Below are 15,201 nucleotides of genomic sequence, written 5' to 3' on the forward strand. Positions count from 1 at the left end.
GCCGACTACATGCTTCTTGTTCTGTTCTATGTAAAGCTTCTTTGCACCCCCTAACCCGAATACCACTCTCTCTGAACCAGAGTGCTCGCAAGTTGCACGCCCTGTTGATATGCCCGTCTTCTTTGCCAGTCTCGACCTCCATCCTTAGTCTTTCGTATAAATCCTTGTAGTACAGCATATACTCCATCCTCAGCTTCCAAATCGCAGAATTGGAGGGCCGTTAAAATGATCATGGAGCTTGCCTCAATCGAAGCAAGATATACCAGAACCAAGGGCCCTCGAGATTCCTGATTGACTCAGAACCTACGAATGTACACTCCCGCAATTTTAAATAAAGCAAACTAGCACCGTCGGTGTCGAATCTCGGAAAATGGAACACAAGGTTGGATCCAGAATGTTGGGACACATCCAGAACCGATGTTAGCAAGGCCTAAACCATCCAAAAGTGTTCTAAACCGGCCATAAGACTCCCTGAAAGGGTTTGAACTGGCTGAAATATTGTCCACACCAGTCGATATCTAAAGACTATTCTGGAAGGAGTGGTTCAGATGATTCAGAGTAGCAACCATGTGCTTAGGCTAGCTGTCTTTTTTACATGGTGTATGAATAAGTAAAATAAGGCTGCAAGATTCTTGCTACTTTGTTTTGCTCCTTTCATTTCCGAGAGGTGGTGAAATTATTGGTTTGTACTGTTGAAAATAGTATTATTGGTTTGTACTGTTAATAGGTGTGATATAAAGCAAGTGATAGTATGGTTTGTCTGTATAGTCTAGCCTATTAGGCTCTGCGTAAATTATTGGTAAAGTATGATGTAAGTAAGAGTCCTCCTCATTGTACCAAAACAGATCGGACATGTTAGTGCTTCTGCCAATATGGCTTGGCGTGGACATTGACTTGGCTGTATGCGGCTCTTGACATGGCATTGTGGGACCTTTCTAGCTGACGTGTCTGTCATGTGGGAGCTGACTCAGCACTGATTGTGCACATGTGCTGTCCACAAGCGAGAAAGCTTACTCGTTGTCAATCTAAGTCGATGTGTGCGGCTCGTGCCAGTGCATCTGATCTAAGTGCACTCGTAGGCCATCTTCTACCTGCGTATGAGGACTTTGACGGCGCCTTCCTGAGATCGGACTGTGGGATTTTCTTCATCTTGTCCATGGGATCCGTATCTGCGATCAAATTGACTTTTCGACCACCTTTGTATTCCTTCCATGACGAACAGAGAAGTAAACCTGGTGTTTTTGGTTCACTAACTCAAACCTGAGCACGGATGCCCATTGTTGAGAATCGTAAAATCACTCACATACATACACAACACAGAGATATACGTATTTTTGCCGCAATACCCGCGCCACGGAGAGAAAATACACTATTTCACTATCATCGGAAAATATGGACTCTCTCTCTCTCTCTCTCTCTCTCTGTGTGTGTGTGTGTGTGTGTGTGTGTGTGATACAAAAATATATAGAGGGAAAGAGGAGAAGAAAAAAAACGAGTGCCAAAGCGTGAAAAGACAGATGAACCTGGTGAAAATCACATCTAGATGATCACAACCTTGTTAGCCATACATTTTGTCATTTCTTTATGCATATACCAGAAGCAACAAGAAATATTTTTCAATAAACTACCTACTCAAACAATGAAATCAGAACACTCATACGTGGGGTATGGCAACTACAATTTACATATTTCTAACTTCTATCCCATGGACATGAAAGACCTTCAACTGCAAATAAATGATATCCATCGCAACCTAATCTGATGCTCGTGTCCAGCCAAACAAACAGATGCCCATAGAGTTAGGACCCCTCCATTGAAGTCGTAGTAGAACAAGAACCCCATCAATGCTATATGTAAATAGGTTTCGGCTCTCTACATTATCAGTCTCTGATTTGGGTCTTATCTCGTATTATAAATGCAGTCCCATCTCTACTCTCTAGTTGTCAATTGTACAGTGGACAACCATAGACAACAGAGACAAGTACATGAAGGTTCAATATATCGTGGCCTTGGCTGAAGCAAAAGACTAGATTTTGTACCAACCATTTAACAAGAAGGAAATTGGCTTTGTTTTTTCTTACAAATCTTTCAGGAATCCCAAAGTAGTACACATTATCTAAATTGAGATGAGTGAAGGCTTGCTTTCAGCAATGCTCCTCACACCCTCCTTGTTTTGTAGATTGCATAAGTCAACAAGATGGGCATTGTCAGGCTATATACTGGGAAATGAAGAAATGGATTCATGTCATAAGCTTTCACAAGCAGTCTGCAGCTCTGCATTTAGAAAATATAACGGAAGAATCAGCGAAGGCAAAATAGAAACTGGAATAAGGAATCAACGTACAGAATCAACTATATGTTCTAATCGCTGTACAGTTGTAATCGCTGTACATGCACAAATCATAGTGCTGGAACAAGACACATCTGATGATCTCTAAACCTAGTACCCAAATAGGGTAAGAAAGAAATTAAAAGTAACTACATAGACCTCTACATGTGAGAATATACATATATCTGATAATCATACAGCAAAATCTCTTCAAAAAAAAAAAAAAAGAACAATACAGTGAAAATTTAAAAAATCATGTGGAAAAGAAAATTGTGAAAACCCCTTTGTTGTACATGCATGAGCATTCACTTTCAAAGGTGAAACAAAATAGAACATTACTATAGAAAGGCACAATTGACTACTGAGCAATTCAGCAGAAAAGTGAGATGAAAAGATAGCAGTTCACCCTCACAGCATGAGTCCCCTACTAGCTATATACACTTAAGCATTGCCTCTTATTCTTTAAAGCAAAGTAACCGGTAGTTAAAGCAGTACCTTAAAATGCTTCCAAAAAATTGCTAAAGAAGCCACCAGGACAATATTCCTATTCCATCGCTTGTCAATGCAGGTACTTGATTTTCCATTCCAGCAGGAGTCACTGATTCTGCTTCGAGATCCATTATTTTCCTCTATATGATCATCTTCTTTCTTGCCTGAAAGGGAAAGAAAATGCTCTCGATACATCCCTCTTTCAACAGCCAATGCCCCAGTCACAAGTATAGTGGGTAGTACCACAAAGAAAAGATGTGGAAGTACCACCACCATTATATCGGGAACCCCAATAAAATCCAGTTTTCCTACCTTGTTGAATTTCACCACCCAGCCTTTAAAGGTCATGAATGCCATTTCTCCACCGTCAGTGAAGACTTCCCCAAGAAGCCAAGGACATAACAGAAGGTAGAACAAGTAGACCACAATACCGAACCATAAAAGAGGAACTGCATAAAACTCTTTGAAAACCCATGCTATACCATTTATGAGGCTTTTTTTGGCAATGAAGTTCCTATAACCATGATGTTTCTTTGAAAAAGCAAGCATGAGTTTTGGAATAATGAGAATGGAGAAAGTACAAAAATAAAAAGACCAGAGAATCGGGTAATACAAAGCATCCCATTGACAACCCATGACCACAAACTCTTTCCATGTCCATGACAACTTAGCGGTGAGACCGTTTACTGAAAATGGCCTCAGTTCAGTCAAAGTAGACCTGCCCGCGATGTCAGTAGCCTCTACTTGCAGCCAGTATCTATCTGGGGATGGATCCTCAAAAGCTTCAAAATTCCACGGGGCCACATAAAGATCTCCTCTGGAGAGGGTACCACCGTCGTGCTTGTTCATGGATGACTCTAGAACCACATTGAGATTTCCAGGTCTTGAGTCATAGATCCGAACCACAACCAACACAATAGGGGAAGAAGAAAAAACTAGAGTTCTGATAGTTGAATAAGCTGAACGGTCAATGGACTTGCATCTATACTGGCCAGCTGATGACATTTTCACCATATAGCGCGAGTCTATAGGAAATGTGGGTAATATGATTGTTTTTTTATCTCCCAACTTGAAATCAATATCAACAAATGACAAAAAACCTCTATCAATCGACAAAATGCGCATGGCTCTGCTCTTCCTCCAGTCACCCATTTCCCATTCCCAGAATTCTTTGATTGCTGAGGCTCCATTTGAACAATTTCCACTACTTTCTGACAATTTTTTATGTGCGTTCAACTGGAAAAACTTTGAGGAGGTCAAGAGATTATCACTCGAGTAATGGTGCCGTTTCAAATTCTTACCAAAAGTTGTATGGAGATGCCCGCATAGATAAGCTGATAAGGAATGCTTGAGGAAAATATCTCTGAGGGTCTTCCCAGAATCCGAGGCTGCTGAAAATGAAAGTGGGAAATGCCCAAATGATATCTTGGTTACTGGTTTTGTGGGCTCAGAATTCCATTGTGATAGCTCAGAATCAATTTTAGCTAACAGTTTGTCAGTTGGATGCCCGAAGAGATTAGTTGGCCCTCGCAAGCCCACAGACATTGTACTGTCGAACCCAACAAAGAGAAGTTTCCTTATAGCAGTCTGGACAGTTGAGCACGTGCATATAAAGATGAGAAACAATGGAAAGGATTTTACATGTAACATTTTCAGAATAATGTATCAGCCCTAGTATCAAATAATCTAATAGCATCAGTCACCTTCTTTTCAATTGTGAGGTGTCAAGGAGTTATAATCCTCAAATTTGTGCATGTTCAGTACTGTGTAGTTTTCCCCTGGGGTGAAAGATCTAATTCATTCATGACCGAGGGAGAGTAGGAGGAAGAAGGTCCAGCTCCTATTTCTTTGGTTCTAATGCGGATCATTTCGGCAGAATGCACTAGGACTTATGTTGCAAGAGCAGATTCTATTTTTAGGTTGAAACGCAAGTTGTGTGTTTTCTGCATTGTTGTTCTCAAATAATTTTGGACCCCGATTTGATTTTTGGATTTCATGCACGATTTGCAACCAAATGGAGCATCATTTGTCATATCATTTAGCAAGCTACTAAGAAACAAATGCAAATACAAGTCCTGTGCAAAAAGCTTGCTCAAAAACCTCAGCTCCTTAAGACTTCACTATTTCATAGGCCAATGCTTTGGCATTCAAAAAACTACAAATACAGATCAGAAGATTACCATAACATCAAAATTGAAATAAAAGTGAGAAATTGAAAAGTTAATAACGTTGGTTTCTGTAGTGTCTACTAATTATCTGGCAGTTTACTTTATTCTATGGAGGCAGAATGGAAGGTAAGAGCAAAAGTAAAGTACAGATTTTCCAAAGCCATCCATGTGGATACATTCAGAAATTATAAGTGCAGTCGGATTCTATATTTTGAAATAATAACCAAGACAACACATATGCCAAAAATATAATAATAAAGTGCTCAAGAGAACAACTGACTTGGACCGTGACACTGTTGACTTGCCCACTTCTTCCCAACTGCGCATTGATGCTGTGCTTGGAAAAGAAATCAAATAAGCCGCCAATGGTAGGTACACCAAAAGCATCATGATTTCCTCTTACATCATAAAAGATATCCTTGTTAAGTCCACTTTTTTCAAAAACATCTTGCATTACTTTCCCATACTCCACCCACTCTGCTTCGTCTTGCTTCATTGTCAACAAATCCTTGCTTTTACCATCTGCAAGATTCCAATTGCATAGAGGTTAAAAAAAGAGGTTTGGACACTGAGCCAATGTTGAAATCTGTCCCGAAAATCATACATGTTTGTCTATTACAACTCCAAGGGGATTCAGATTATTTTGTAAGGAGAAAGGGGCGATTAGGCAGTATTTGTAAAGAGAACTCTAATTGCCCCTACAAATCATTTTCTCAACCAAGATGTCTGTATAAGTTAAAGAAATGCCAGCATTTGTAAACATTTGGATTTGTCTCCTTGGTCATATAACAGGTGAACCTTTAAAACATCAGCATCTGTAATCTAAAATACTAGTCATGGATCCCACATAAGCCCAAATGTTGGCACCATGCAAATAAAAGTAATGGATTCAGATTCACATGAGGCAAACATACAATTGAGATGTGTGAAAATACTGAAAGGTTTAGTGAAGAATCAGCTACCCAGCAGCGGTTGAAAGAATGGGCCATCATTTTGGGAACAGCTTAAGCAGGGAAAGAATATTTATTGACAATAGTGAAGAACTAACGAATCTACGACACACTTCTGTTTACCAATAACTCCTACACCAAAAAAACATGAATCATCCTATGGACCTTGAAGTTTTCGTCAACATGCTGGAGAGCTTTTTCATACTCATCCTCATTGTCACTTCAGGCTTCTTGTTGCAAAAGAGAATTGGACAAGAATCTCATTTAGCTGTAACTTGAGGAAGCGGTTTTTTGGTGACATGACATAAGGAAGCGGGTAAAACTGCCTTTGCAAGCCTACTTTGTTAGGAACAACTTTCTCATATTCTGTTTTTCCTTCTGAAAAGGAAAATGTTGTATACAAGGTGTGCATCAAGGAAGATGCCACCAGTGTTCAAGCAATAAAGCCAACAAAAAAACATGATAAATTCAGCTTCAAAGATGCTACAAAATGAAGAAATTGCTCTATCAAGGGACGCCCTACCCCCACATCCAACTGCACCAACTAGCCAAAAAGTCCTTATCCCATTACCTAACTGAAACCTCCACAATTTCAAAAAAATCTCCAATGTTTAGCACCCCTAAATATTTGACATCATGTAATAGGAAGCCAAATCCAAGCTTTCTCCTTTTTCTGTTCTCCTTTTCCCTCGTTTACCCAGAAATGCAGTGGTGGCTCTTCATAATGTGACAAGGAAGAAGGAAATGACTAATGGATTTCCAGTCTTGCTTTTACATACAATACCAATAGCAAGAATGTTGGGTTGATGAAAATTACTATGTGAAGTTGCCATACATGGGCCATGTGGTTTCAAAACCCAAATTCGTTGACACACTCCAAAAGCATGCAGAGTGGGAAAAATAGCATCAAAGAACCCGAAGGGGTTAGGCAAGTTGTAAGTTGAGCCGCAAAAAGAACCTTATGAAGCGGAGATGCCATTTGAAAAAACAGTTATCAAACTTCCATGTGACAATTAAAAAATAAAAACAAAGTCATTGTTAGTTTTTCATTTAGAAAGTTGTTCAACTTGTTCTTGAGTTTCAAAATCAGATAACAGGAGTATGACTGTATCAATAGCTACACTCAACGTGAACAAGGTGATCGCTTTTAGTGCCGAGAATGACTGTATCAATAGCTTAACTCTCAACGTGAACAAGGTGATCACTATCAACGGCACTAAAAGCGGTCCTAGAAAATTCATAACACATTCCATGTTTTGACATACTCGTAAGAACATTTTCAAGAACAGTATGGTATTTTGGTTTGAGTAGTTGCTAGCAAGTTGTTGCTTCTTTTGAGTAACTGCAAGAAGTTGTTGCTTCTTTTGAGTAACTGCTAGCAACAACTTGCTAGCAGTTACTCAAAAAAAAAAAAAAAAAGTTGTTGCTTCATAAAATTACCGACGAAATCGGAGATTCTGCGTTAACATCCTTTTATGCAGCCAACAACAATATAATCACTAAGGTATCATTTGGACTAGATTACATTTTTATTGAAGACAACCCGTATTATTAACTTTTAATTACCGTTTGTCATAATTTTTACATCACATCATTGGTCTCGAAGAGGACAAAGGTATAAAAATATAAACCAAATTCCAACAAAAGTTCATATGAGACGACGCAAAAGACACTAGAAGATTGTCTTTCTCCCTCTCTTTCGAACTTTTTCCGACTTTATAGAAACTTTTTTCAACGTTTACTTATTTGGATGGTGAGAAAGGATGAGATAAGAAAGGGCCCGAGCTCTTTCTCACCAAATCTTACCGTTTTTGGTGAGATTGGGTGAGGAAAGTAAATGGGCAATCAAAAAAAAAATTTGTGCTTTTCTCTCCATTCCTTCCCAAAATGCTCAATCCAAATGACTGATTTCACAAGAAACCATAACTCTTTCCTTTCTTTTCCATGAACACCTCCATCCCTAAAGGGGCCTTTTTATATTTTCCCGATTCCACTCGTCAAAATGATTAATCCAATAACTTTTACCCGAATCTAGTAAAAACCAAGAAAAAACAACAAAAAGAGACTGGGCCAAAAAACCAAAAAATTCTAGCCAAAGAGCCAAGCATTTTGGTACTCAACCAGAGAGAGAGAGAGAAGTGAAGTGAAAAAAGACCTGTGAGATCACCGGTGATGAGAACGAGGGAAGGATTGATGAATGAAAGAGAAGGACCCACAAGATCCTTGAAATCACGAGCTCTTTCGGGATTATGGACGCTGAAATGGAGATCAGACAGCTGAACCACCCACACCACGTCCTCCGGTCCACCCTTCACATCTATGACCTGTCTACCATTTTGATGGTCCTCTTCTTCAATTGAGGCAGCGGTTGAGGATGGGGTGAAGAAGAAGCAGCAGCAGCACAATGAGAAGAGTATCATCACTTGGAGAATACCCATTTTCTTTTTCCGCTGAATTCTTCTCTGCTTGTCCGTTCTGGAGAAGGCAGAATGGTTTCAATTTTCACTAAAGACAGGAACACTGCTATCTTTTTACACTACATAGTTACACTACATCTTATGTGAAACCTATTTTGAGTTCCAAAAAAATCTAAAAAAATACCGATAAATTTTAAAATATTGTTTTATGAGATCTTATAAAAAATTAGCTCCAATGAATGTCGGTAAGTACTACTTTTGGATTCATAAGGGTGAAATTGCTTAATTGCGCAGTTTCGGCACTACGAATCTAGAAATAATACTTACCAATATACGTTGAAGCTAATTTTTTACAGAGCCTTATAAAATAATATTTTAGACTTTATGAATATTTTTCTGGATTTTTTTGAAATCTAAAATGAGCTCCACGTAAAATGTAGTGTAACGTGTAGTGTAACTATGTAGTGTATGTAGCATCTCTCTTCAATTTTAGTACTTCTTTGTTTTTCTTTTCAGTGAGTATCGCAGCGGTTTACACGCGCATCCCGATTAATCTACTCTTCAGTAGTCGGTCAGGTCAAAAGGAGATCATCACACCTACGGTGCAAACAAGCCCACTCAAGCTTCATCGTGTTCGGACTTGACTCGTTTACTAAATAGACCTAAAACTCGAGCTCAAAATAAGTCGAGCCTTACTAATTTACTTAATGAGCTACTTTGAGCCGAACCTACACAAACGAGCAGAGCTTTTGTGAGTTGAGTCGAGTTTTTGAGTGTCAAGTATGGCTCGAGCCTAAAACTCGAGTTTGAGCTTATTACGTTTACTAAACTAGTCAATTCAAGCCTTAATGAGCAGAGTCACGAGCTACTCGCGAGCAATTCGGTTGGTTTGCAACCCTTGACATCGGACCAGAGAATTCACAATACATTAATTTTTTAATGGTCCGACACGAGTTGTGCTACCTCCACATCCACTTGCACACCCATATACACACCCACAGACACAAGTGTGTGGGCCCCAGGGCCCACACACTTGTGTCTGTGGGTGTGTATATGGGTGTGCAAGTGGGTGTGGTCCTAGAATTTCCGTTTCACTTTTACTAGTGAAACTGCCTCAGCCTCACGCTGAGCAATTTGGTTCTGAACATTTCCTTCTCGGATTTTTACCCACACGGCTACACCAAGCCCGACTACGTTAATCAAAATTAGTCAAAAAATGCTACGGACACAAAAAGTGTATAGATTTGAATATTGATGTGTTTGGAATCGTTTGATGTGATGTGTGGAGATTATGCATTTATCGAGTGAGATCGATATGTATCGGACAATTTCGAACACACTTATATCCAAATCTATGCATTTTCTTTTTTTTTCCATAGTGTTGCTAGGATGTTGTAGGGCTTAAATGTTGACCTAATATTGCAAAATAAAATTAAGGTATAATTCCGAGCCGGTCGTATTTTTTTAAGATCATGGCTGGGAGGATTCTCCTACAATAATTTCATGTCTCATTAGATCCTTCTTAAATGGAGTAACTTTTATCACATCTCTCCCTAACTCTACTATGTGCGCATTTAATCTCTCTCTCTCTCTCTCTCTCTCTCTCTCTATTTTAAAGTTAAAATGTTGGAATGTTTATAATTTTTATTGTGCATATCTATTTTTTATAAAATTTATATATTTGAAATCTACTCATAAAGATCTACGTAATGAGATCAATATTGAATATAAAACTATATAATTTATATTTCAATGTTCATTTTATTTTGTTGTGTTTGAGTTTTACATTACTATGATTTTTGCATGTTTCAACTGTTAATTTTCTATGTCCAAATGTTTATTATTTATTCTAAACACTGTTAATTTAAAATTTAAATTAAAAAGGGGAGAGAGAGAATGCCGCATTCATTGGGGGGGGGGGGGGGGGGGGGGGGGAAACGTGGGTTCACCCAATTAAGTTATTCTCAGGAAAAGTTAAGTAGAGTGAAGTAAAGGAAAAAGAAATCTATTTTCCTGTGAGTGTTCATTTGACAAATTTTTTTGCAGAAAAACTGAAGTTTAGAGGTTCATTTGTCGGGAAAAGACACTTATGAGAAACTTCTTTATTTTTATTCCCATGGCTATTTTTGAATAAAAGTAACTTTGAGAGCTAAATAATAGACTATCATATTTCAAAAATGAACACATACGGAAAATATATTTTATCTAATGCAAAACCTTAATATAAAATGAAAAAATCGACTTGCAATTCCTTATTCAATTTCCTATTTTCTAAATGGTCATGCAAATCCCTCATTTAAATTGACATCCTCTAATAATTAACCGTACAAATGAAGTTTAAAAAATAAGTAGATGATAACTAAATAAACAAATATTAAACAACCGTGCTTGGTTAATTGCCGATACAAAAAACTCACTGATAATAGTTAGTACAAAACAAAATTGAACACTAATGACAAGATAAATAAATATTTCCAAAAAAAATAAATTACCAATCTTTTTCCACAACAATTATCTCAGAAAACACCATAGTAGCCGAAATTGTTGTTGCTCACGTAAATTTCAAAGTGCCTTTCTAAGAACCTAATTCGTATGTTTTTTGGTTTTGGCGTCATTCACTTTTTTTCTTACCCGCCAATTATTTTAGCCCCACAATGGAGAAAACTTTTCCCATGACACAAAATCCTATTCTTTTGGCCGGATCACTTTTGCAAGAAAGTAAATCTTGCAGGAAAACTTAAAAACATGTTTCTCACTACTTTCCTGCCAATTGAACACTACAAAAGTTATGAAAAAGTTGATTTTCTCATCACCTGTACTTCCTTAATGAATCAACTAAATCATGGTCCTAAAATTACCACCTACTTATGTTTCCATATCCATACATGACATAAGTAGGTGATAATTTCGGGACAATAAATAGTTGGACATAGAAAATTTTCTATAACGACTCATGGTCCTAAAATGTTATATTTCCATATATATACATGACATAAGTAGGTGGTAATTTTATGACAATAAACAGTTGGACATAGAATATTTTCTATAACGACTAAATCATTTGCAAAAATTATTTAATGAATCAACTAAATCATGGTCCTAAATTTTTCTATATTATTGTCAATAATATAGACAATAAACATTTGGACATAGAAAATTAACAGTTGAAACATGCAAAAATTATAATATAAAACTCGGACACAACAAAATAAAACGAACATTGAAATATACGGTCCCGCTAATAGGTGCCTCTAGGGCATGAGTTTGGGGCACTAGTTTACAGTGTTTTTAAATGTTTTAGGTGCAATAAATATAGTTAATCCATGAGTTGTGTTTATGGGTACTCACAAAACATTAATTTTCACCACTATTTTTTAAGGAAAATGATTTTGTCACTCCCTTTTTTGTTAATGCCACTCTCCTGTAAGTGTATTTATGCACCAAAGCAGCCTTTTTTAAACGACCCATAAATGTTTGTAATACTATTTTTTAATGACAATACTACCCTCATTTCCATTTAAAAATTAGGTAGGCGAAGAAGCTCAGTTGGGTCAACCACATCAAAACAATAATCGGAAAAAATAAAATCTAACATTAGAATATCTTTATAATATGGGAAATTAATAATTGGATAATACTATCACAAACAATTAAATAAAAATTCAGGAGTTCCAATTTTTAACGTCTAAAAGAAAGGAAAAAAATTACAGTTGTATAACAATCGTACAAAACTCAGGCGAGATATCAAAAATAAAAATTGACCAAAACTCCAATTTCTAATACTTCACACAAAATATAGGATTCAATCCTATGTCGCTCGAAGTGGCTTTCTTCTTCTTTTGTGAACCAGTGATAATGTTTTCCTTCTCTGGACATGTAATAAAATTGTGTCTGATACCCTTACACAATCTGTCACACCCCGCCCCGCAAATGGCACCCAAAGTGGGCCCGAGTTAGTGCGACCACATGGCATTCCACGCAGAAGATCAAACCACACCTCACAACCTGTCAGAAATAAACACCCAGCGGAAGACTTAACACCTTAACATAAAATGAATCAACGTATTGACCAATCAACCATGACATCGCACAACCAAGAAACAATATCTGCATTATAATATTTTAAAAATTCCATATTTCAACATATTCACCGATGACTTACTTACAACTTGAATAAACCAACTTCTTCATCAACAACCTACAACAAACTCGACTATCCATAACTCCAAGACTAACCTCAAATAGAACACCAGCCATCGACCAAAGTTAATTACAACCTATACAATTTAAAATCTTTAACTATCCATAGCTACAACTCCATACAAATTAAGTTCTGCACCAGCTAAGGCACTCCACAACAACGTAACCAAAACCCCACCTAACGCTAGCAAAATGCCTCAACACAATGACCGGTAGTGGACCCACTCTAAGCAACCTGCTACCTGACAGATCAAAAAGGAAAGTCAAAGTGTGTAAGATATAAAAATGCTCAACATAATACCACAATACCCGAAGGAATATCAACCAGAATGCACATCACCAACATAACTGAAATACTTGAATGTATACAACAATTATAACCAACATATCCACCCAACTGAGCAATAATAATAATGCACAACAGTATGAATGTAATCACATCACATGCAGTGACACGTCTGCCACATCCCATGTACCCAAGGTATTATGTCCCGCACACCATATTCTCATTCACTGTTAATTAGATGGCACGGCCCACGACATGGTGTGACTTACTCCACAATCCTTAAGCGGGTACAATCAACACACAACATACATATCAATAACTAAACATTGGTTAGCATGATATACAACCTCCAAGCATACATATTATCATGCATGTATATCAACAGCTAAATCATCTATTAGCATGATATACACTCACCACTATAGCAACATTCCATAAAAGATAACCATATCAAAAGCTAACTATGATTAGCAAGATATATACTCACCACCACAATAACATTATATTGAGGAGAACCATATCAAACACTCACCTTTGTATCGACCGAGGTACACCAAACTTACGATTTTGGCCCCTTCCAATTGACTGGCTTTACACTTAACCACAAGTTAACCATATTAGTTTATTGAATGCTTAAACGACACAACTAACTCCTAACAATAATCTATAACACCAACAATAGATTAAAGATGCTTAACGCATACTAGCATGTCCATCTCAAAGGTTTAGAAGTGTCCCTAAACAAATGTAACAATCAAACACTACATAACCCCTACATTTGGTTTGAAATCTACAACTAGCCTATCGTATTCTGTCTATAACTTCTTATAGGATTAAAACCAGATCATAAAACCATCACCATTAGAAAGTACACCTCTGGTACATGAATTTTGATATAAAATTTGTTAAAAACGGAGTCCGGAAGATAAAGTTATACTCGTCCAAAATCACACAAAAATCTGTCTAAAATCACAGATTCTGCACGTCTATCAATTTCAAATTAAAAACTGATTTAACTTGGTACAAACCAAGCCACAACCTTCACATATTCCGAAAGACGTATAAGTCTAGTTTCAGAATCAACAACTCGTGCGCTAACCCGATACCTGAGCTAAAAGATATAACCATTTTTCCAAAATGTGTCAGTGCAGCAAATACAAAACTCAGCAGGGACACACCAACTTGTAAAATCCGCCAAACTTATAATATGTATCTAATAAACCCCAAATTTGGTACACATCATTATCACTCATCAAAGTTCATTCCTGATTTTTTCCAGATTTTTCACAATAAAGGAACCTTATCAAAATTACCCCCAAACTCAGAAATTCTATGCAACGAATCACAATTTTCAGCAAAATAGTCTGTGTTCGAAAATTCATTAAAAATTGAATACTTAATATTTTTTAGTAATTCCAACATCAAAATATCACCAACTCATCAATATTTAAGACTCATAAGGACCCATAATCAGAAGGATCTCTTAACTATAAAAAAAAATTAAAAAAAGGCGCAGCTCTGTAAGTTGTCTGCTAAAAAATAGGATCCTGACCACAGTTAGGTTTATGATTTTTATCTTTTTCTACACTTCTCAGAAAATTTTGAAAATTTAACATGATATAATAGACACACTAATGAACCTTTAGTAAAAATACCATAAATTAAAAAGTTTTCTAGGTACCTTAAATAATTTTATGAAGAACAGCTCTGCACTGTAGACACCCCAATCTGGGCTTCCAGATTAGTTTACTTACGGTTTTTGATTCCCCGATGATGAAATGGATCAAGAACACCCTGGGAATGATAGCGTGTTTGAGTTTTGAGTGTTTGCAAAACCCTTGAACCTAACCTAGCCTAAGCCACTTCAAAAAACACCAAAAACCCTACTGATGCGCGCCAGGGCGTAACCATCCTGCGCCGGGGCGCACCATCGCGCGCCAGACTCACTCCATCGCGCGATTGTGCGCCAGGGCGCACCATCGCGCGACAGACTCACTATGTCGCGCGATGGTCAAAGCTGTCCCCATCACCTTTATCAGCTGGGATGCTTAGCCACCAAGCAAACCTCAGCCAGCCTCGTGAACTGGCTGAGCTCCTCTCATTGCACCAACCAGATTCACCTCCATCCTTCTCTATATATATCCCCCTTTGTTTCTCTTTCACAGGGTTCAAGAATTTCAAAAGAGTAAACTTTGGGTCACCATCCTCCATTTTCACACCTCAACCTTCCAAGAACAAAACTTGTTTTTTGCTTCTACCACTCAAACTCCTCAATCAAGCCTTCAAACATCAAAGTTCAAACACCTTTCAAACTCAAAACTGAAGGTATAGCTTACCTTTGTTCTGTTTTCTGTTCTGATCC

The 15,201-nt window shown here is 37.5% G+C and overlaps 1 protein-coding gene across 1 annotated transcript; it reads right to left on the reverse strand.

Moving 5' to 3' along the window:
• Positions 1–1,524: 1,524 nt before the first annotated feature.
• LOC131327207 (putative metallophosphoesterase At3g03305) lies at positions 1,525–8,449 on the reverse strand. Its single transcript, XM_058360253.1, has 4 exons — positions 8,092–8,449; positions 5,267–5,508; positions 2,825–4,405; positions 1,525–2,274 (listed from the first exon to the last, which is right to left on the reverse strand). The coding sequence occupies exons 1-4, from the start codon at positions 8,372–8,374 to the stop codon at positions 2,158–2,160; spliced, it is 2,223 nt and encodes a 740-aa protein (XP_058216236.1). The 5' UTR covers positions 8,375–8,449; the 3' UTR covers positions 1,525–2,157.
• Positions 8,450–15,201: the final 6,752 nt, after the last annotated feature.

The sequence above is a fragment of the Rhododendron vialii genome, chromosome 5a, assembly GCF_030253575.1.
Source record: "Rhododendron vialii isolate Sample 1 chromosome 5a, ASM3025357v1".
NCBI lineage: Eukaryota > Viridiplantae > Streptophyta > Magnoliopsida > Ericales > Ericaceae > Rhododendron > Rhododendron vialii.